General features: G+C 35.3%; 1 protein-coding gene across 3 annotated transcripts in view; it reads left to right on the top strand.

Annotated features, from left to right (window-relative positions):
- The window catches only part of CDH18 (cadherin 18), a 713,946-nt gene that overhangs the window by 505,694 nt on the left and 182,649 nt on the right, over nucleotides 1-25,603 (top strand). For all 3 annotated transcript variants that reach the window (XM_066244055.1, XM_066244046.1, XM_066244062.1), the window contains exon 4: nucleotides 21,290-21,409. In XM_066244055.1, the coding sequence (XP_066100152.1) occupies nucleotides 21,290-21,409 (120 nt within the window). The remainder of the gene's footprint in view (nucleotides 1-21,289; nucleotides 21,410-25,603) is intronic.

Genomic DNA, 25,603 nt, shown 5'->3' with positions numbered 1-25,603 from the left:
AGACCCATGCAGTGTAAAAGAATTATTGCAGGAAAGGCTGTGGTTTGCAGACATCGGAGTAAGTCAGGATATTTCAAAATCCTTATCTAAGGCTTGTTAGGAAGATAGAAATAGAAAACAGCCAGTATTCCCACGTTCTTTTACTGAGACGAGTGTGGTTGAAGGAGAATTATTTAATTACTAAAATAGTAGAAAAAAAGAACAGAAGAGAGCAGATTGTAAGTGTTTGTATTACTGTAGGCCTAGGCATGATTGTATTGAAAGAGAATGGCAAGCCACAGGCTGACTTTTGGAAATTAGAGTGTGTGTGTACACTCATTATTCTGGAAAACAAAGGCACTAAATCATAATTGCATATAATGCACATCATGATATGAATGTATAGAAGGTGATATGAAAATCAAAGGAGAAGCTCACTTTACATTGAATACTTAAGAATAGGCAATATATAAATTAACTCTAATTTTAGAAATAAAAATTTAGTCATATTATAGAGGAGGGACCAGTAAACAGTGGTGAGGAAACGAATCCAGCTTGCTGTTTAGTTTTGTAAATGGTGTTTCTCTGGAACATGGTTCTAGCCATTGACTTAAATCTTGGGTACTGCTCTGGGAGACTTGAGTAGTTGCAATAAAGACTGACCCGCAAGGCCTAACATTCTTCCTGTGTTGCCTTTGACAGAATAGTGTGCCAACCTCCATGTAAGGGCTTTCAGGGGATGAGACCAGAGGTACGGGATAATTCGAGTAGAGTGAGGTAGGCCTGAGAGACAATGTGTCTGCTATCTAGGGTAGGTAGGGTTCTGCCAGCCTGTTGAATAGCACATATATGCAAAAACATGGCATTTCATTATATGGTTACAAATAACAGGACTTATTTATTTATTTTTTACAGAGACAGTGAGTGAGTCAGAGAGAGAGAGATAGACAGGGACAGACAGACAGGAATGGAGAGATGAGAAGCGTCAGTCATTAGTTTTTCGTTGCGTGTTGCAACACCTTACTTGTTCATTGATTGCTTTCTCATATGTGCCTTGACCGTGGGCCTTCAGCAGACCAAGTGACCCCTTGCTGGAGCCAGTGACCTTGGGTTCAAGCTGGTGGGCTTTTGCTCAAGCCAGATGAGCCCGTGCTCAAGCTGGCGACCTCGTGGTCTCGAACCTGGGTCCTCTGCATCCCAGTCCAATGCTCTATCCACTGCACCACCACCTGGTCAGGCAAGATAACAGGATTAAGCTTATTCTCTTCAGATAGACAGACACTGTAATTTATCTAATCCTCAGCCTTCCCTTATTTGTTGCTGAGAGAATTTCGTTTTGTTCCGGGTGATACTAAGCAGAGTTAAATGCCCAACTCCCATCACTCCCTTTCATCTAGGAATGGCCAGTGACTTAACTTCTTGCTGGTAAGTTGGAAGTGGAGCCCAGTGGAAAAAAGATATAGGTTTCCTGATTGTAACACATAGCTGGCATCTGTGTTACCACTGCCATTTTCCATTCTTGCTGCCTGCAGCACAAATATGGGACAGATATGCAGCTGCCACTTGCAACTACAGGAGCAAGGCCTCTTGCTGAGTGAGGTGGCACAGAATAATAAAACGGCCTGGACTAATGGTACTACGGCCAAACTGCTGCTCCGGCCCTGGCCTGGCCATCCCAAAATCCTTCTTAAGAAAGTAAATCACTTTCTATTTAAGCTCCTTTGTTCAGTCTCAGATACATGCAGGCACATTGAATCTGAATTGGTACTTGATACTGAATCCAAAGGAAGAGTGAGAAAGGTTTCATCCTCAGATAAGAAACAGTGATGTCATTTTTCATTAAGTGTCTTGATGTGTTAATAATACATGAACCGATAGCTCCTTTCTGCTTTCACTGTGTAGTTATGATGCTAGTTACTTTTGCTATGACAACAATTCTGCTTTTTGCCTGTGGTGTCAGGTACCTAAATCTTGCTTGCCATCAACTGAAGAATCAATTGAATCTATTCAAGTTCTGATCAGTGGATAAGAGGAGATTGGACGTTTTGAATTCAGACTTTGAGTTTTACAGAAAATCTGAAATTTAATCGCCACAAAAAATGAGTTCGTTTTGTCATGATCATAGACTACAGATAATAATCACTGAAATAGCTACAAGAATGTTTACTGAGCACTCACCATGACATTGCCTGCCGTTTGCAGTAATTTCACACTGGCATCATCATGAGGGCGGCGTTAAAATGATCCTTGGTTTACAGAGGATGAAACTGATACATAGAATTAAGTAATGTGGCCAAGATTGCATGTTTATGAGAAATGCAACTGGAAAAGATTTCTAAGCTAGGCAGAGCTTTATCTTTTAAGTTTACATTTCTTAACATTGTTAAACAAAATGGAAATCTATATCAAGCAACTAATTGAATAATTACAACAAAAAAGTAGATATTCTAGAATCCATAATTTAGAATTAGGGGGTCTTATCTAAGACCCATCAGAGTAGATTTGATGTTATGGTAATGATACTTTTGTTTAACAGATGGGATATTGGAATGGCCAAATACCGTAAAGGAAAGAATTCCTCATAATTGCTTGGAAATATGGGAATAGGCATTTATTTTATTTTTATCTTTTTGTATTTTCCTGAAGTGAGAAGCGGGCAAGCAGAGAGACAGACTCCCGTATGCGCCCAACTGGGATCCACCCCGGCATGCCCACTAGGGGGCGATGCTCTGCACATCTGGGCCATTGCTCCATTGAAACTGGAGCCATTCTAGTGCCCGAGGCAGAGACCTTGGAGCCTATCTCAGCGCTGGGGCCAACTTTGCTTCAATGGAACCTTGGCTGCAGGAGGGGAAGGGAGAGATAGAGAGGAAGGAGGGAGAGAAGGGCAGAGAAGCAGATGGGCGCTTTTCCTGTGTGCCCTGACCGGGAATCGAACCCAGGGCCTCCACACTCCAAGCCAATGTTGTACTGCTGAGTCAGCCGGCCAGGGCCCATTTATTTATTCTAGAATCAAACCCCTAAGGATTCCAAAGGTATGTGCTTCTGAAAAAAATCCCTCTGACAGCTTCAAAATATATATATTAGATGAAGTGTAGATGAAGACAATGGATAAGTTCCAGGTAAGTGTATTTACCAAAAGCTGAAAAACCTTTTTGACATGAATGGTATGGACAGTGAGGCAAACAGAGTAAGCCAGGGCCACTTTCTGGAGTGGAAAGAACCTCATTAATTGATCTAAGGAGTGGAGTTTGGATTGAGAACCAGATGTTTGTTCTCATGATGTTGTGTGAAACAGTGTGTTTATCCCCATGGTAAATAACTCCATTTATAAACCATAAAAACAAAAACTTTAAATGTACTAATAAAAACACAACCACTAAAAAACAAACAAAAACTAAAGCTAATAAAAGACTTTAATGTGTTATGAATCCAATTATCAATAAAAATAAGCCATAAATTTGAGTGACTATACATTTGAAAATATATATGTGACATAATAATGTTAAGCCTAGTATGATAAAAGGTAAACTGAAATATGTGTAACTGTCATGAATGGTCGGCAGAGGGCTATTTTTATTACATAAGGAGTTTTTTTCTTGTTGTTGAGGTCCTTGGTTACTAACTTTATATGTTTCAGGTATACAGCATGATAGTTGATATTTGTATACACTATAGCATGCTCACTAGCAAAAGTCTCATTTCCACTCATCTCCATATATTTGACCTCTTTTATCCATTTCTCCCTCTCAACCACCCCCATTGTCTTCTGGTAACCACTATTGTCTGTATCTATGGATTATTGTTTTGTTTCATTAGCTTGTTTCTTTATTGTTGTAGGTTTCACATTTAGTTTTTGACCTGTTTTATCTGATTTACAATAATACTCTCAAGATCTATTCCTGTTACCACAAATAGTGATTTATATTTTTTTATGACTGAATACTATTTCATTGTATATTTGTGCCACCTTTTTTTTTTGTATATATTTTTCTGAAGTTGGAAACGGGGAGGCAGTCAGACAGACTCTGGCATGAGCCCAACCGGGATCCACCCGGCATGCCCACCAGGGGGCGATGCTCTGCCCATCTGGGGCGTTGCTCTGTTGCAACCAGGGCCATTCTAGTGCCTGAGGCAGAGGCCATGGAGCCATCCTCAGCACCCGGGCCAACTTTGCTCCAATGAAGCTTTGGCTGCAGGAGGGGAAGAGAGAGACAAAGAGGGGGAGGGGGGCAGAAGCAGATGGGTGCTTCTCCTGTGTGCCCTGGCCGGGAATCGAACCTGGGACTCATGCATGCCAGGCCGACGCTCTACCACTGAGCCAACCGGCCAGGGCATGTGCCACCTCTTTTTTATCCATTCATCTGTTGATGAGCATTTAGGTTGTTTCCATTCCTTGACTATTATAAATAATGTTGAAATTAACATTAGTGTGCATATATCTTTTTGAATTTGTGTTCTATTCTCTGAATAAATTTCAGGAAGTGAGATTGCTGGATCATAAAGTAGTTCTACTTTTTTTTTTTTTTTTTTTTACAGAGACAGAGAGAGGGATAGATAGGGACAGACAGACAAGAACAAAGAGAGATGAGAAGCATCAATCATCAGTTTTTTGTTGTGATACCTTATGTTCACTGATTGCTTTCTCATATGTGCCTTGACCGCGGGCGTTCAGTAGACTGAGTGACCTCTTGCTCAAGCCAGTGACCTTGGGTACAAGTTGGTGAGCTTTTTGCTCAAGCCAGATGAGCCTGCATCCAGCTGGCTACCTTGGGGTCTCGAACCTGGGTCCTCCGCATCCCAGTCTGACGCTCTATCCACTGCGCCACTGCCTGGTCAGCCAAGGTAGTTCCATTTTTATTTAGGGGAATACTTACACACTATTTTCCATACTGGCTGCAACAATTTATAAGCCCACCAACAGTATGTGAGGGTTCTGTAAGGATTTTTTTTTTAAAGAAAGAATGCCCTATAGCCAAATTAAAATGGGGAAATTACATTCACAGGAATGTCACATAAAAAATAAACACATATTAACTATCCTTTCCAAAATCTCAAATTTTAGTAATAATTTATAACACCATAAAGGAGAAGAATATACCAATGTTCTCTTATCAAATACACAGATTTAATAATCACAAAATTGTCAATGTGAAGAAATCTTAGAAGAAGGGAAAAATTCTGATAGTTTGTTTTAAAAGGGAATTTGCCAATATCTATTAACATTTTAAAAAGAACATATTGATTTGTTGGGCAATCTCTATTATAGAGACTGTATAGGTACTCTCCAATGGATATGGAAAGATACCTATAAAAGAGTGCCCACTGCAGTATCACTCTTAATAGTAAAAAATAGTCTGGAAGTACACTAATAAGAATGTTTCCTAATCAATGCCTCTACCTATCTATACAGATACCTATGCAGTCTTAAAATGAATGATTTTGTATGTATATGCTGATATACAGAAATCTCTATTATCTTAGTAATTTTTTTTCAGAAATGAATTAGAAATAGTCCTCAGTTTACTTTAAAAAATAAGTATGTAAAAAAAAAGAGTATGTATTGCAGAACATGTGTGAAATCCACAGGAAATACATGAAGGGAACACACATATAGATGAAGGTGATTACTTCTGAAAAATGAGTTGTGGCTTTATCTGGTATGAGGAAAATAATATATTATTCTTTATTAAAAATTGGGGACTTGGTAAAAAAAAAAGGTAAAGTGATTAAGTAAAATTTACAGACACAGACAGCAGTGTGGGAATTGCAAGAGGAAAAGGGTAGAGGAGGTAGAGGAGAGTAGAGGGGGGAGAAGGTGATGGAGGGAGACTTGACTTGGGGTGGTGAACACACAAAGCAATATACCGATGATGTATTGTGAAATTGTGCACCTGAAACATCTAAAATTTTATTAACCAATGATACTTTATTAAATTTAATATAATTAATCAATTAATTAATTTAAAAATTCTTTATATTTGCCATTTATAAAATGATAATAAAACTGAAATGTAGTTTTGTGATGAAATAAAAATTTTAAATAACCTTAACACTTAATTTAATGATATATCAGTTTCTAATACTAATAAAGGCTAACAGTATAGGTATGTGACAAAAATAATTTGCCCCAATATATGATGCCTTAATAAATCACTGTTTTCATCATGTACTCATCAATTCAGTTTTTAATCATCTAGTCATTAAGAAAAAAAAACCACTTTTTTATTTCTCTCCTCATATGTCTCCTATTCCTTTTGGAGATAAGAAAAAAGATTAAAAGCATGTAGTGTGTCAAGGACTGTGATAGTGGCTAGTAATCAAAAGGTCAATAAAGCAATGACCCAAAGTTGAGCAACCTGCACACATGGAAACAAAGTTTCAGGGGAGTGTTTGATAAAAAGTAGAGGAATTATAGAGTAGACAGAGTCCAGCTGGTGGATTAGGGAAGATAGTCTCTAAATCTTACATAATGCATAGGGGTTTGTCACTTGGACAAGAAAAAAGAAAGGGCATTTCACATTGAGAATACAATGATGAAAAATACTCTCTCTCCACTGTGATTTGATAGTCTGCTTAGGGGTGTGTGTGAGTGTGTGTGTGTGTGTGTGTGTGTGTGTGTGTGTGTGTTTGGTGTTAGGGGAATGAACAGGATCATCATACAAATGACAAATTCCTTTATAGCTTAGCAAAATATGCTATGGAAATACAGCAAAGATAGCACTAGAGACTTCCTGGGAAGTGCAAGTTTTTATCAGATTATTATTTCTTGTATACATATAGTGTTAAGTAATGGTCATGGAGCCCTCCAAGTAATAGCTGTGTGCTACATTCCCAGGGAGAAATGCATAATGCGGTTACATATTTCTTGTCAGTGGGTAATAATAAGCAGGCAAGGCTCTGGGAATCTAGATGGTTTAATAAGAAAGATACAAAATAAACTAAAGTGGTTTTCAATGCATATTTTAATAAAGTTTTTCTTTATCTCTTTGATTTACATCATGTAATTTCAGCCACTATCTAGTGAATCATATCCCCAAACGCAGGATTTTTTAACCTTGCCCCTGTTGACACTTGGTACTGGATGCTGCTTTGTTGTGGGGGCTGGTTTGTGCATTGTGGGATGTTTAACAGCATCCCTGGTTTCTACTCATTACATGCCAGTAGCATCCTTCCCGCCACGGCTATAACATGATGTGTGCAAACACTGCCAAATGCTTTCTGGGGGGCAAAACTGCTCTCAATTAAGAGCCACTGCTCTAGGGGACATGCAAAATAAAAGAATAAAAAAATATTTTAAAATATAACTGAGATAGCTCAGTTGATTAGATCGTCATCCCAGAGCCAGGAGGATGCCAGTCTGTCTGGTCCCCGGTCAGGGCACATAGAGGAATGTATTGGTGTTCCTGTCTCTTTCTTCTTTTCTCTCTTGCTAAAATCAATAAATGTTAAAAAATAGAACCGTAAACTAGAGAATATGGAATTTGTTAAATTTATAATCACTTCCAAAGAGAATCCAGTAGTGTTAGAATACTCATGCTATTTATTTTATGAACAAAAACTATTCTCTCTGCCCAGATAAGCAATTTCATGTTTAAATATTAATTTCTACTTCAAATGCACAATAAAATGAAAACTGCAATGTAAATATTTGGAAAGTTATTTATGCTCGATGAAAGAAGAATAATGGTGTGGCTACTTCAAAGTCATGGTTCTCATTTTTTAAAATGATAACTATATCTTTTTTTATAACATTAATTTAGAAAAAGATCATTTGAATTATGTTGGGTTTCTAGTAAGCTACAGGCTGTCATATTGCTCTTTTTTATTTATCTAAAACTGTAATCAAATTAAAAACAGTGAACATATGTGGACAGAATGACAGTACAATGCTACGGAAAGCCAATGTAACTTGAATAGGCCCATGAAGAAACTTTTACACTTTTCATCCATGCACATTTAACACTTTTTTCTGTGACATGTAGTTCATGACCATTCCAGCCTCAATGGTTTTACCACCTACTACAAATTGTTCTATAGAAGTACTTCTCTAATGTGGTTTTATAGCATTTTACTATTTATAATAGTTTTTTTTTTTTTCCTGAAGCTGGAAACGGGGAGAGACAGTCAGAGAGATTCCCACATGTGCCCGACCGGGATCCACCCGGCACGCCCATTAGGGGGATGCTCTGCCCACCAGGGGGCGATGCTCTGCCCCTCCGGGGCATCGCTCTGCCGCAACCAGAGCCACTCTAGCGCCTGGGGCAGAGGCCAAAGAGCCATCCCCAGCGCTCGGGCCATCTTTGCTCCAATGGAGCCTTGGCTGCGGGAGGGGAAGAGAGGAACAGAGAGGAAGGAGAGGGTGGGGGTGGAGAAGCAAATGGGCGCTTCTCCTATGTGCCCTGGCCGGGAATCAAACCCAGGTCCCCCGCACGCCAGGCCGACGCTCTACCGCTGAGCCAACTGGCCAGGGCCACTATTTAGTTTTTTAAAGCTGAGACTTAAGAATATGAAATACAAAGTCAATAATATTAATTATCATATGGCACAAAGTGGAAAATAACTATGAGATGAAATTATACCTGGTCTTTGAGTCAGCATGTAAGTGCATGTGCAGCATTTTGGAAGTAAAGATAGAATGAATAACATTACATTTGTAAACAGTATTCCCATCTCAGATGAAAAGGGCATTATATATCTTAAGAAATTTAGCAATATTACAATAAAATATCTTATTATAAAAATGCTTTTTAATTGTATTGATCTCTTTAAAACAAAAATAGTGATTTTGGTTCTTCTATTTGTATGTAAGTTTATCCAAATTTCTGCAGTTAGAATCTTGCTTTCACCACGAATTAAGGATTTTTGGACTAAATTTAAATTTGGTTGCATGGCAGTCACTTTGAATTTTTTTTTTTTTTTATAAAAATGCTTCCATCTAGAAGTTGTCTCAAAGTAAACCATCTTCTTTGTTTTTTACAGAAACATGAATAAGGAAATGTATAAATCTCTACCTGTTCTCTTCTGTATATTAATAAATATATCTACAATGAAACATTATTTAAAAGCATTTTAAAATAACATTGTAGAAAGAATGTTTTTAATTTCTTAGAGATATCAACATATTACTTTGTATAAAATAATGTGTATGTCATTTAAAAATTTTAACTACAATGGGGTACTGAAACTTAGTTTGGGATATTGAAAAGATGATATGAAGTTTTACTCAATGATCCTTAAATTCTGCGAGGTTCCTTGTCTTTGCAGAAGTACTGAAACATCCCTAATCTTTTCATGCCTTCTTTGTTCCCCTCTCTAATCTCAGACCTGCAGGCTCTTTTCCATTTGCAGCTGTGTTCTTTGTTGCACAGCAACAAGTAGAGACACCAGCTGTGCTTGCTTTATTGAACTGCTTGTAGGGGAACTGATTTAGTTCTGCCCAAACATCTTGGGAGCTTCACCCTGGATATCTTCCAAGATTCTAGTAGCTGTTTTAAAATCGTTACCCTGGGGCATAATCCTCCAAATGAGGCTTTCAGTAATGTGAGGCTGACACTGCATTTATACATGGAAAATTAGGGTACATATGAAGAATCACATAGGACAACTGATAAATCCTTACTTGGACAAAAATATCTTAAGTTTCATACTTTTTTCTTCTGGTTTTTTATCTTATAACATTTTGTCTACATCAGTTAGCTATTGTTTTATAACAAACCAACAACTCAGTGGCTCAAAACATCATCCATTTTACAATAGACTATCAAGAAATAAAAATTTAAGAAAACAATCACATTTACAAATCCATCAAAAACAATAAAGTAGTTAGGAATAGATTTTACCAAGGAAGTGACAGATGTATACACTGAAAACTGTAATATATCGACATAAGAAATTCCAGAAAATACAAATAGAGAGATATTTTAGGCTCATGGATTAGAAGAATTAATATTGGTAAAATGTCCATACTATCCAAAGTAATCCCTATCAAAATTCCATTGGCATTTCTAAAGAAATAGGAAAATCAATGCTATCAATAAAAATTAAAAAAAATTATATGGAATCATTAAAGACCCCAAGCTGAAGAAGTCCTGAGAAATAACAAAGATGGAGTCATTTCATTTCCTGATCTCAAACTATATTACATAGCTCTATTAATCAAAGCAACATGATATTAGCATAAAAACAAACACATAAATCCATGAAATGAGGGCCCAGAAATAAACCCATGTTTATCTGGTCAGTTCATTGTTGACAATGGAGCCAAGAATATATAGTGGCAAAAGAATAGTTTCTTTGATAAATTGTGCTGGGAAAACTGGAACTTTATCTTATACCATACACAAAAATCAATTCAAAATGCATTAGAGACTTGAATGTAAGACCTAACACCATAAAGTCCTAGAAGAAAACATAAACTCCCTGACATCGGTCTTAGCAATGGTTTTTTTGGCTTTAACACCAAAAGTAAATGTGACAAAAGCAAAAATAAACAAGTGGGATTACATCAAACTAAAATGTTCTGCACAGCTAAGGAAATCATCCACAAAATAAAAAAGAAACTTATAGAATGGGAGAAAATATTTCTCGTGTAATCTAAGGGCAGGATTTCAAGAGTATGACAGCAGAATTTTCAAGGGTTTTGTTGAGAAAGTTCAGGTTCTACTACTCTATTTTTGCTCTAGTCTATTATTGTAAGCACACCATTTGAAAAGTGTTCTGTAAATATTTATTGAATAATTGCATGTCAATTCTTTTTACCTACTATTTTGTCTGGAGGAAAGATATTATAGATATATAGCCTCTTAATTTTTTCTGAAACAACTATTTTAGGTACTTTTCTCTGTTTTCTAGTAGTCAGATACAGAGAGAGGGGGCAGTAATAAAGTATAGAGTGAAAGCATAACAATAGGTGCAGGATGAATCTCAGTAAGAGAGAGATAGCGCAGCGAGGAAGAGGTCTGTCAGTGCCATCATAGATTCCTGGTGCCACCTACCAAATGCGCCCACTGGTTTTCAGTGGTTAGTCATTGATGGTCTTGGATAACTGATTTATCTTCATTGTAAATTCTCCCAAGGTCCATAAGGTTTCTGTCAGTAAATTTCATTTTCTACTTTAGTAATTTATAGATATAAATATAAACCAACCAAATAAGAACACACAAAGGCACTTTATTCAGAATTTGCTATAACGAGAGAATTAATCACTATTATTTGTGTTTTGGCAGAGATACAAAGGCAGGCAGAGGGGTGGGGAAAGTTTACAGTGGACAAAAGGAAAGGCTTTGAGTATGCCATAAATGCAGATTGTTGATCTGGGGAAGTCTTAGGTGGGCTGATTGGAAGCAGAGCATTCTATATAACTGGTTAAAGATGCATATGTTGCTTTATATGATTGGTCTTAAGTTGGAGGTTGGGAAACAATTAGGACAAGGAGAAGTTACTAATCAAGTCCTGGCCATCTGAGGCTGACTGTTGTTTAGATTCCTGGATATTTGCGAGTTAGAGTAATCTGATTTCCTACCAGCTGGAATTAGAGATAATATCGTGGCTCCTGGTCTGGTTATTATAGATAATGGGAAAGATTCTGGGACTGGTTTCTGCAGATTGTGGGTCTGGCCATTGTTCATTGCATAGTAAGTCTTTCGAATCAAACCACAGAAAAGCATAGAATTCACTTATTTTGTAAAGGAAAACAGAATATAATGTATACAACTATGACCTCAAATGTATAAATGACACAAATCAAGGTTGAAGCACGGTGAAATATATATTTCATCAGAAATCATTAGGGGTAAAATATAGACTGTGGAAACTAATGAAGCAGGATATAAGAATTTAATCATTTCATATACAGTGATAAATGTAGTACCAGCATAACTAAAATTATTGATGTAATTAAAATTGCATGAAGAGATATTGGAAGATAATATAGATGCAATATATACTGCATCCTTAATTATGGTGCATCAGTTTATATTTTTTAATTGTGATAAAATCAGAAAATTAAAAATTATTATAAAAGAACAAGTCATAAAACAAAGGAAGAGTTGCTACACTTGAATAGTAGATCTGGTGGGATTAGGCATGGAAACTGAAGAGGATTTTAATTTGGTTTTGTCCAATTTTATTTTTGGTAACTTTAAGATATAAAGACTTTGCTATTATAATATTTTAGTAATAAATATTACTGCTAACTGATAAAAAATAAATTGGAGTTTTCCTTTAATATTGAAATCATTGATTGAATGTTAATTATATTTGTGTGTGAACATATCCAGATATATACACAAATATAATGATTATTATAATATATAGTGCATATATTATAAACATTTACCCTTTTATTAAACTGTTCTGAAATATGATTGACAAGCTTTGTAAGCAAACAAGGACAAATTCTTCTTTCTCTGGTATTCTATTTTGAAGTTGATAGTTTATTTGGTTCTGGTTTTTTTTTATGCTGTTGTTATTGCTAAATATAAATTCAGCTAAAACAGTAGTACATTATTCAGAGCAATGCTAAACTTTGCAATAATTTCTATTTTTAAAAGAACTCATTTTCAGATAGTGAAATTAGAATCAAGTACAGAACCTAATGTTTATATGTATTTGATAAAGTATAGTCATTACTAAGAAAAGTGATGAAGGATATTTTGAGGGAAACCTTTTAATATCTTATGCATTAATCAGAATTTAATTAGGAAAACCAAATTCATGTCTAGGTAAATCAATAACTCAATAGAAGGAATTGAGTGTGTGAATAATGTTACCAAAATGATAGCAGAAATGCAAAGTCCAATTGTGGATTGTGAGGCAACCAGTAAAAGGGTCCAGTACCCATAAAGTAAGGCCAAGAAAGACGTTTTATGTGTCTCCAGGAGCTGGGCTTTATTACCACGACCATGGGAGAAGGCAGCGAAGAGGGACCTGGAACCATTGAAGAAATGTAATCATTGCCAGAGACAACACCAAAACAGAAAGAGAGGGAATGAATGATAAGGAGGGAGGGGGAAAGAGAAAGGAGGAGCTCTTTTTCTGTTTTCCAGTTTTCCTCTAGCACCTGCCGTTGTTCAGTCGATAAGGAAGGCTACCTTCTACAGTTGTCAACTCTATACCTTTTGGAACCTCAATGCCCACATCTGTAAAATGATGTTAAATGTTATTTTTTTCTTTTTTTTTTTTTTTTTTTATTCATTTTTAGAGAGGAGAGAGAGAGAAGAGAGAGAGAGAGAAGAGAGAGAGAGAGAGAGAGAGAGAGAAAGAGAGAGAGAGAGAAGGGGGGAGGAGCTGGAAGCATCAACTCCCATATGTGCCTTGACCAGGCAAGCCCAGGGTTTCGAACCGGCGACCTCAGTATTTCCAGGTCGATGCTTTATCCACTGCGCTACCACAGGTTAGGCTAAATGTTATTTTTTTCAATAGGTTAATATTATTATTGAATTAAATGTCATATAGTAGAGGGCTTCCCATATCATTGGCAGTCAATACATATTATTTTCTTAAATCTTTTTTTTTTCATTAAAGGAATATAATTTAAATTTTCTTGAGTAATGTGAAGTTTAACATTAGATATTCTGATAAAAAAGGTTGTAATTGAAAATACACAGAGAATAACAATAGCCATGGTTTAAAAGAGACAGAATCATATTTTTTTTTATTTTGGTACCTGGTTGTTTCCTAAGTGTTGTTGCAGAAGAATTTTTTTTTAAATCAAATGTCTCTTGTGTGAATACTCAAAGTATTGTCGAATTACACAATGACTAGAATCCTTCCTTATTGCTCTGTTTGGTGAAATTACAGTCCTCCTGTGTAGAATGAAATTTAAGTTGTAGCTTGATGACTATTGCTTTTTCACAGTCCTTGGAAAAATCTTCTGAGAATTAAGCCTTAAGAGGTTTCTTCAGAGAGATACTCTCAGCTTTCATAAATCCTCAGCTTATTTTTACTCAAAGTTCTTGCTCAACATTGATTCACTTGAGATTTTTAACAGAGCTGTGAATGCTGGCAAGTCATGCATAACGATTTGCAATCTCAGAAAATATTTGCTTGGTATTAAAATGCCTTATTAAATATTTCAAATTGGTCTTTAGAGACGTTCAAGAAAGACCACTCTGCTTCTCATTGATATGTAACTTTACAAAATGAGTGCTATTTATAAAGCTGTAGTACAAAAAGACACCGAATGAAAAGAATGACACAGGGCAGTCCCCAAGGGAAACAAGACTTAAGTTTTACTATAGAAAGATATCTTGAAAGCTTTTTTATGTGCTTAAATCTTTTCCATGTTTGTACAAAACATCAGCTGAGGGACGCTGTACTGTGGTATGGGAACTGTTAAGAGTACGCCATAGGAAATATTTACCATGAAAAGATTGTACACTAAATAGCTAATGAAACTTTAAAAGGCAGTGTTCCTGTGGTTATTGTTTTTAGTGGAAACAGATGTAAAAATTAAGAAAGCTTATATAGCACTTTTAAAAGTTTTCTTTTATGAGCACAAGACTGTAGGGAAGGGGCTGTTGATTTAGTATCTATTGAAAAAAATCATATAATAATTTTTCTGAGAAAATTAGAATCTCATTTTAATATTCTAGTGGAATAATCAGCTTTTAGGCATCACTTTATATAGTATATCTTTTAGTGAGAGAGACAGAGAGAGAGTCAGAGAGAGGGACAAAGAGGGACAAACAGAAGAGAAATGAGAAGCATCAATTCTTTGTTGCAGTTCCTTAGATGCTCATTGATTCCTTTCTTATATGTGTTTTGATGGGGGAAGGTGTGGGGGGGTGAAGCTCCAGCCAAGCCAATGATCCCTTGTGAAAAGCCAGTGACCTTGGGCTCAAGCCAGCGAACTTTTTCTTCAAGCCAATGGACTTGCGCTCAAGCCTGCAACCATGGGTTCATGTCTATGATACCACACTCAAGCCAGGACCCCACGCTCAAGTTGGTGAGCCTGCGCTGAAGCTAGTGACCTCAGTATTTCAAACCTGGGTCTTTTGCATCCCAGGCTGAGGCTCTATCTACTGCGCTACCTCCTGGTCAAGCAAGACATCACTTCATATATTTTTATTTGGAAATCAAGCACAGTCGAGGATACTGATTTTTTTTTTCTTTTCTAAATACTGTGAATGCAATTAGGGCACATAGCACAAATAAGGAAATTGAATGGTTCAATTTGGGACACTTTTTCAGACATAAATATAATTTATAGTTTTTTTTTTTCACTTAATAGTTTAACCAGAAATAAATATTCTTCATTAAAATGACCAATATAATTTATTAATTTACTTTAAAAATGCCAATGGGGTAAATTACTAATAGTGCCTAGTCTTAAAAAAATCAAATGCTATTAATTTTTACTGTAATTTTCCTATTTGAGAGATTAATTTCTGGTTTCACCTCATTTATAATGTATCTTTTTTTAAATAGTATAATAATTTACATATCATTTTTTTCTTATAACCTTGGACTCTTATTCAGAATCTGTTAAAGAAATAACTGTAAATTCTGAGACTACTTGTCATTCTTTCCACCACAATTATAGCATACTGTATTAGTTTGCTAGGGCTACTGTACCAAAGTATCACAAACTGAGTGCTCTAAACAACAGAAATTTATTGCCTCACTGTTTCTAAAGTTGGAAATCAGAAGGCAAGATGACAGCAGGACATGCTTTGTCTCAAATCCCTGGGAAAGAGTCTGTTCCAAGCCTCTACTCCAGCTTCTAGTGGTTTGCTCTACGTGCTTGCCTTTCTTTGGCATTTGGAAGCATAACCTCAACTTCTGCCTTTATCTTCATATAAACTTCACCGTGTGTGTGTGTGTGTGTGTGTGTGTGTGTGTGTGTGTGTGTGTCATGTGTGTGTTTGTGTGTGTGCATCTGTCTGTCTTCAAAATTTCTATTTATATAAGGACACCAGTTGTGTTGGATTAAGGGTCCTTTCTACTCCAATCCAATTTATAACACATACCTTAGACTTAGAGCATTCTACTTTTTTGATTACTTCTATAGTTTTAATGAAGAAGAATGCCTTTTTTTTCTACTGTAGAAATATTTCCAGAAGTACCAGTGACTCTTACAATTTTTCCATCTGAACCTTAAATTAATTAGAGAGTATGCAATTTTAATTTTTCCCTTAATTTTTCCTGGTGATAAATCCTTGAAAGTTGAACAAGGGATCTATTTTCCATCCCTACCTGTTATTTCTCAGGCTGCTGCCCGGGCACATTGACTTTCCCTGGGGCTGTGCTGTGCATATACCTCTGCTCCCTTCAACCAGCAATCTGTATTCATAGTGGCAGCTTGATACCTACATGGGCCACCAAAGTACAGTGACAGAGGTAATTTGCTGTGTCTTGTTTTACACACAAATAGAACTGCCAATACCTGTGAGACCTACAGCACAGAGATGTGTTAGGGACTGTACTTTTTGACCAGGGTAGATGGTTATTATATTTTCTTTTTTCCCCCTGAAACCTGTTTCTGCTGTTTACTTCCCTCTTCCACTTTAAACTGCCACTTAGTCAATACCTCTGGGCTACCTTCTTTTTTCTTTTTTTCTTTTCTCCTTTCTTCTGTTGTTCTTTATTACTTGTCACTCCATTCCTGCTCCTTAGCCTCCACTTAACAAGGCTGGACTTTTATAGACACTTCAAGCCCAGCGGAGCTCTCTCTTTTTCGTGTGGGGAGCCTGCCTATCACCGTAAATGAGGTGTGATTTAGCACTGTTTCTGTTTCTCAGCAGTCTCCAGGGAAGAGTTGCTTGGGGACTATGTTAAGATGTTAAAAACTTTTTAGACTTAAATCACTATTAGAAAACAAGAGCAAGTTCCAACAAATTGGGATTTTATAAGTGTGATTTCTTAATGGCTACTATTTTACAACTTTCTATATTGTCTTCTCTGTTGTGAAACCTAGTCATCCCTATATGCTTGGTACTATCAGCATTTTTACTGTCAGATAAAAGATTTGTCTGGTATAATTTTATAATATGTTATCCACTTTTATAGCCCGACTTCAGATATTATTATATATTTTAAATTTTTTCAGTGTATACCAATAAAAATGTCTCCTATATCAACTTTTATCTATAAATATCTACCTGTTGGTATTGTCTGAACAATTTGAAGACATCAGCATTGGGTATGGAGCAAATGTCACTGATATTCTATAATAGCGATAATTATACTTCATAGTATTGGAATCCATAGGAGTCTGAAAAGACCAGAGTAGCAGGCTTTATGGAAAGGAGGAAAGGAACCCTGCTGGGCTGATTCGTAAGGGAGAGTCTCACCAAGCACAGCCTGGGACTGGTCTTTTAGGGTTTTTGGGAGGGGGAGTGAGACAGGTCGTGGGACATTAGCCCATTGGCTGCTGGACCAAGGAGGGTCTTTTATAGAAGTTTGCCAGGTCTTTTTGGCTTGTGATGTCAGACATTCCTTTACGACAAGTCATCTGCTGCAAGCCCTGAAACAGACTTACTGGCAGGGTTAAAGAAATGATATCTAAGATTCCTGACTATTTGATATATAAAAAAAGAAAAGAAAGAGAGTAGTTCTTAGAGAGGCCTCAAGGGAAAAGGGATGGAGGTCATTGTCTTCTGTAACTTCTTCCTGCTGTGTAGGGGCAGTGAGGGGTTATGGCCTCTCTAAGGATTACTCTCAGTGGGGTTCAGTCGGTAATGGGGAGTATGGGTGTAATAGTAGCATTTGGTTAAAAGTGAATCGGGTAACTTCATGGATGCGACTTTGTAAAAATTTTAGGAAAAAGGGGGCTAATATAAGTAAGGAACATAAAATTAATAAAGGACCGAGGATGAAGATGAGCCAGGCGACAAGGATAGTTTTCCTCCAAGAGTTGTCCAGCGGGTCAACGATGAGTCTGTTTTTATGGAGTTTTTCCTGTAGGCGGTGCAGAGAGCTGATGTTTTCTTCTACTAGGCCAGACTCATTGATATAATAACAGCATTGCTCCTGTAGGAAGAGACAAGTTCCTCCCCTCTCATCAGTAAGAAGATCAAGAGCCCTGCGATTTTGAAAGCCACTTGAGTTAAAGATATAAGTTGTCTTTGTAAGGAGGCTAGGGAGGTTGCTGAGTCATCCAAGGCCTGGTCTAAGTCTGCTTGGAGTTGGTCAGTGGCCCACAAGCTATGAGTTAGTTCTGCTCCCCCAATGCCTCCTGCTGCTAGAGAAGTTGCTAGGGTTAGGCCTATTAGGATAGGGAGGAAGATAGTTCGCTTATGTCTGTTACTGGTTAGCCTATCTAGGAGTTCTCCCTCCCCATAGAACATTAGCTCTGGTACAATAACTACTGGTATACAAGGTAGGGGGACAAATTATAAAGGGTAAGAAAGAATTTTGAGTATGTGAGTGTTGAATCAAAAGTCCTGATATGTCCGAAATGCTTCTCCTTGAGGCATTGCCAGCTTCTTGGAATTCCTCTGTCCAAGAGGCTATAGTCCAGTAAGGGTGAGGTCTGACAGATAAGTGGAACATCAAGAGGGCAGTTTGGAATTCACGTATCTATCACATAGTGAAAGAGATAGTTTTCATGTGACTAGCTCTGGAAAGTATAGTAAAGCCAGAACACACAGTGCTATAATGTGAATATTCATGGCATGCACAAATAAGGCTTTCTACGAATGGACTAGCATTGAGGCAAAAACAACAACAACAAAAGCACATTTTTAAAATGACTTTTAATTTTCAGATTATAGATTTACATACATTCATGAGAAATAATATGGAGAGATTCCACATATCCACATCTTTTACCAAGTTTTTCCCAGTGGTAACATAGTAGAAAAGTGTAAAATGGTATCATAATTAGGTTATTGAAAGGATTTAATTTACCATTCTTATTTAGATTTTTCTAGATTTACTACTGTGTGTTAGTGTGTTTTAGTTCTACCTAATTTATCACTTGCGGATGTTCATGTACTTACCACCATAATCAAAATACTGAAGAGTTCCAATACCATAATGTTACCTTGTGTTGCTCTTTAATAACCAAACCTACCTTCCTATACTTCCTCTCCCCCAAACTATAGCAGCTACTAATGTGTTCTGTTATCTATTTCTAAAATTTCAAGAATCTTAAATAAATGAAGTTATAAATTATATAACCTTTTAGATTGGGCCTTTTGCACTGGCTATAACTCCCTGAAGATTCATTTAAATTGTCACAAATATCAATAGTCTGTTTACTTTTATTACTGAGCGATATTTCATAGTATGAGTGTGCCACAGTTTTTGTAATCATTTTCCCATTGAAGGATATCTCAGTGGTTTCCACTAGGGGGCTATGATCAATAATATAAATATACATTTATATTACTTTAATATGAATGCCCAAGAGTACAACTTACTGGGTTGTATGATCAATGTATGTTTGGTTACATTTTCACCAGCAGTGTATGAGAGACCTTGTTTCTCAACATTCTTGCCAGCCTTCGGTGTTGCTGTTGTGTTTTATTATCCATATTTAGAGATCTCCTTTAGATATAATGACAGCCAGTTCTCCTCTTCTGGGTATGCTAATTAATTATTATATTTGTGCTTAGAATCTCAATGTAAAAATTGTATTTAGAACCCAGAATCATAGTATATCAATATTATGAAAAGTCATGTACATTGCTGATCTGCTAGTAAAAATTGCCAAGCGCACTTGGCATTCCAATTCTTTTAAGTTTTCTAGGATCCCTTGTAGACAAAGAACATACTTTGTTTAAAATTGTGTCTGTATTTCAACATGAATGTAAAAATTTGTAGTTGAATAGATATTAGACTTGTAAAAGATGTATCATACCTACATATTTGAAGTAATTACTAAAATTAAAGACAAACCTTTATCAGTACTTCCACAGTCAATTTACAGAATGAATATAGAATTTTATAGAGGCTCATTTGGTTGTGGAAATATATTTATTTGATACATAATCTGGATTAGGAGACAGATATGCTATTTAAGCAAATTAAATATCAAGTATGCACTTATAGATGACTCATTGGATACATGTTATGAATAAATGAAAACTCTTATCCACAAAACCTTACTAGATGTTTGTCATGTTACTCTTAGATCAACTTTATTTGGGAATAACTGAAATATTAGATAGATTTACCTAATCAATCAACAAATTTTTAAAAGGAGTAAACATAAAGAAATAAGCGCAATAGACCCATAAAATTTAGTACTGTAAATATAACATTTCAAAGTTTATAAATTACTTTAAAATACATTTTAATTACCAAAAACTTAGTGTGGCAAGATTATTCTTATCCCCATTGTGGAAAGATAATTATACTGGTACTTGTAGAACAGGCTAAAAGAATGTTAACTGAACCTTGATAATCAATTATGAGTCTCATTAATTGTCCACATAGGAAATATAAAGAACGCCTGAACAGGCAGTGGTGCAGTGAATAGAGCATCAGACTGGGCTGTGGATGATGCAGGTTTGAAACTGTGAGGTTGCTGGCTTGAGCATGGGCTCATCCAGCTTGAGCACAGGCTCACCAGCTTGAGCGCATTATCACTGGCTTGAGCGTGTGATCATAGAAATGACCCCGTGGTTGCTGGCTTCAGCCCAAAAGTCACTGACTTGAGCTCAAAATCACTGGCCTGGGCAAGGAGTCACTTGCTTGCTGTAGCCACCCCCTCAGTTAAGGCACAAATGAGAAAACAATCAATGAACAACTAAGGTGTCACAACGAAGAATTGATGCTTCTTGTCTCTCTCCCTTCCTGAATCTGTCCCTATCTGTCTGTCTGTCTCTCTGACTCTCTCTCTCTGTCTTTGTCAAAAACAAACAAACAGACAAAAACCCTAAAAGAAATATAAAGAACATGTATGATGGAAATAACTTGAATGGGCTACTTTGATGCCATTAATAATTTTATGTCAATAAATTAATCACATCCACCTTCCCAATTAATCACAAATCATTCAACCCCTGGTTTTCTGAATAGTTATAGAGCATGCAATATACAACCTCATGACAACTTTGACTTTGCCCCCTAGTTAACACCAATTTGAGTCTTGCACATCAATCATACACAGACCTGATTATGGGTGTGTCAAAAGAGACCTTTTAGAGTCATATCAAAATATATAAGATAAAAGATTCTATTTTGGACTTTCAATTAGTACAGCTGATAGTAGAGAAAGAAAGCAAGGAATATGTTTCACAGATAAGTCTAATCATTTTAGCTCTCCATAAATATTTTAGCATAACTTTTTCTGTGTAGAAATTACTCATATGCTAAATGCCATCACACACTAAAATTTGTTTTCCTGAATGCACAGGTACCTCTGTTCTACAGGTGACAGCTACTGATGCAGATGACCCTACTTATGGAAACAGTGCACGGGTGGTTTATAGTATTCTCCAAGGACAACCTTACTTCTCCGTAGATCCTAAAACAGGTTAGTACATTTCTGTATAATCTATGTACAGGCACATGTACAATAAAAGAAAGCAATGTTTTTACAGTTGACCCTTGAACTACATGGGTTAGAATTGTGTGGGTTCACTTATATACAAAATTTTTAAAAATAATTACATATGGTGCTGTAAATGTATTTAATTTCTTACTATTTTCTAAATAATCTTTGTTTGTCTCTGGCATACTTTATGTAAGAACACAAGTTATAATATATATAACATACAAAATATATGTTAATTAACTGTTTTTGTTATCAGTAAGGCTTCTGGAAAATACTAGGCTGCTTACTAGCAGTAAAGCTTTTGGGGAATCAAAATTATCACAGATTGTTGACTGTGTGGGGGATCAGCTCAACTAACTTCTGCATTGTTTAAGGGTCAACTGTATTTCTGTGTACTCTTCTACATCAGATATTATTTTAGCACATTTGAAAACTCCTTCACTTTTCCAATACAAATTGATTAATTGAAGGTAAATTAAATGTTTTTCTTACTATTTTGATTATATAATATTTATAAATATACCAGTAAGAAGCTCTGATTAAAACAAATATGGATTATGATATAAAATGACACTTTCAAGCATATTATTTATTTTTTTGATACATTGTTTAATTCTTTGCAAAAGAAAGTAAATGATCTATTTATATTTATTATATACTTCACTTGAATTAGTCACACAAGTTGTTACATATTATATTGAAGAATTGTGTCTTGAACAGATATTGTTTCCTAATCAGAAAAATTTTCAGCCCTCATATATTTTATTAATTATGAGAAATTGAGAATAAATCCAAAGCCATATCAATATTTTTTGAGGAGATATGAATTCTGCTTTCTTTCCTCTCTGTTTCTGTCCAAAGCAATCATATCCTATCATGTCACATGCTGTGATGCCAAAATGGGACCAGTGGGTTCTCAATAATGCATTATAGGGTATGTTATAGCAACATAATCTCTAAACCACAAAAAGCTCTGGCTCCATTGACGATTTGTTAATAAAATCTTGGCTAAATATAAAACCCAGTTTTAATGTAGCTAACTGTTCTGAACAAGATAAGTCACAACATACTAATAATTTCAAGGTTATATTTAATCATGAGACATAAATAAAGCATAGAGAAAGATCCAGGACATTGTAACAGCTCCTTCAGTCTTTCTGGTCACATTAGATTTATTCTGAATAAAGTAAGCAAGTGGGGTCTTCCAGCTTAGGACAGTGCCACATAACTAATGCAGAGAGCCACGTTTTATAGGAACTGTCCCTCTTTTATTCATATACTGGTACATAACATAGAAAATACTTTTCTGGGAACCCTACTCCACAAGTCTATAGACTCCAGGTTTGTTTACCATATCTTAGACAATGAGGAACATCTAACTGAAAAGGTGATATAGACAGCACACTTCCTATGGTCAATACCAGTAGTTTGCTAGGAATGTCTTTATCATGTTTACAAGAAGATTTGACAAAGTTACTTGCCCTCTTTCTTGCCTTGTCATGCTCCAACACATAAATAAGCTGGGCAAGAATAGATATCAGGCATACTGCTTAACTCCTTAATTCTCATAACTTATGAATAAAATAATGAAGAATTTATATGGAGACAGAAATGTAAATGAAAAATATATAACATGCATACATATTCATATATTATATGCATTAGAATTATAGAATAAATTATAATATATAGTTAAATAAATAGAAATTGAAAGTTAATAAAAATATATGATATAATGTTACCTAAAATGAATATGAGATATGCAAGTATTTTAGTACCTAGATATTACTGAATATTTAGAAATAAAATATTTATTAGCCTGGTAATCAAATTTCTGGGACAAAAATATATGTGTAAATATTCTTTCTCTGGCAGAAAGCTATGGAATTAGTTGAACATAATTGTTTTATAAAATTATATTTAACCTATAACATTGTATAAATTTAAGGGATCAACATTGATTTGATACATTGCTATATGAAATATGATTACCATTGTAGTGTTAGAAAATCTTAAGATAACTCATTATTTGATATTAGTGTTGCTTACTTTGTTTTATTTTTCCAATAATCATTCTTGTTTTATATATGAAAGTAATATATTTCACACTTTAAGTATGAATATTCCTAGAGGAAGGAAGCAAGAAGATCATGTTTCAATTAGCTAGTTAATATCACACACAAAAAATATTATAATTACTTAGAATATTGCTAAAGTATAGATGTATCACATAGATTTTGAAAAATATTTATACGCCTTTTTAACTTATGAAAAAAACCAATTACCAATTCTGTGTGTATATGTGTCTGAATGTCTGTGAATGTTTGCATATGTGTGAGTGCATATGCATATGTGTCTGTGTGTATATTTGGATGGATAAAACAGGCCTCTGAGGACAAGATTTGACTAGTGTACTCTGCTATAGTTGGTGCGTTAGTGAAGCAAATATATCAGTAACACAATATTCAAATAAAATTGCATTTGATTATACATATTTATATGTCAATTAATTACTGCATTAAACAAAAAGTTATTTATAACTTAAATAGGTTTCTGCTCAACTATTGCTCTTACATTTTTTTCTCTCTCTTCTTTAAAATGATTTATTGTGTAAAATGCATGCCTCCATGTTGATGTTTTAACTTAATATTATAGTGGGGAAGCATTGAGGGAAGCTATGGATGGATACATGTACTGCTATAAAGATTGTTTGTAATGAAAAAAAAGATTGTTTATAATGTACAAAAGTCATAGCTGTATGTGCAAATATGTATTATAAATCAGAATGTTCATTATTCTCTTGGGAGCTAATATTATTTTTTGGTAATTTAAGCTTAAAAGACCTATTCAATTAAACATATTCAGAAATAATGAATTAAGTGGAGATTTATGCTTAAAATGAATGAAATGAAGTACAAACACACACACACTAAAAACTTAAAAATCTGTTGCTATGGAAAGGGTTATATAAGAAGTGTTGTTATAGTAGTTACATATAATGTACATTTCAATATTAACACTTTCATTCTATCCTCTCATTTGACATGACTATATTTTAATATGTTTGCAATTACTTTAAATGAAGACTAACAAAGCAGAACTTTTGTTTCCTTATGGTCAAGATCAGTACTTTGGATTTTATTGTTTTTATTATGTTAAAAGTTACATTTTGGTATACACCAAGACTTTCCAATGGTGAGCTGCCAGTGGGACCTTGTTTTCTATTTTAAAATGATCTATGAATCACTGCAACATACATTTAAATTATGTCGCTCTTGAGAAACTATACTATAAATAATTGATTAAATAAGTTCTGTATTGCTTGGCACTGAAATTCCATCTATTGATATGAAACAAATCTTGTGAATAATTTACTGTTTTAAATAAGCTTTGTCAAGTTAACTTTTTTATGTCATTTGCATGAGCAACAATTTATGAGTTACTTCCTGTTATTTTAGATAGTTCATATATGTTGTTATTTCTATGCCCATTACACACAGATAGTTGAATGTTCCTGGTGGTCAACTGAGGAAATCTAAAATTCAGGATAAAAACTTGATGCTAGAGAAAACAGCAGAATATTCTGGTTTAAAAAATTCTAGTTAAACTTTATTTATAATTGTTTACAGTGTTAGCAATGGTGAATACCAGTGCTTTTCACCATAATTAATGTGAAACATGTAAATCAGGGATAGTCAATAATGGTATCAATGTATTGCATAAATGGTAGTCATAATGGTTTTTAGCCACACACTAAGGACTAGCCATTTATTCAGTTTGGTAGAGATGCACTTATATTTTAACTTGAGAATCATTTTTATACAATCTTAATATATTTTTTACTCATTGAATATTAATATTTTATTATTGGACAATAGGGAAAATGAAACATTTTTGTTGAAAAGTTTTACATTTAATATTTAGATACAGAAAAATAATAAGACTAAAAAGGCTACATTTTAATTATGCACAAGATTATACTAGATAGATGTCTTTTAATACTCAGTGTATTTTAACATGTGAATGATTTCTGCTATATGACATTTTGAGGCCCTGGCCGGTTGGCTCAGCGTATCGGCCTGGTGTGCAGAAGTCCTGGGTTCGATTCCCGGCCAGGGCACATAGGAGAAGCGCCCATTTGCTTCTCCACCACCCCCTCCTTCCTCTCTGTCT

Source organism: Saccopteryx bilineata, chromosome 1 (genome assembly GCF_036850765.1).
Source record: "Saccopteryx bilineata isolate mSacBil1 chromosome 1, mSacBil1_pri_phased_curated, whole genome shotgun sequence".
NCBI classification, from domain to species: domain Eukaryota; kingdom Metazoa; phylum Chordata; class Mammalia; order Chiroptera; family Emballonuridae; genus Saccopteryx; species Saccopteryx bilineata.
The sequence above is the reverse complement of the archived record's forward strand: the minus strand, read 5'-3'. Positions and strand labels throughout refer to the sequence as shown.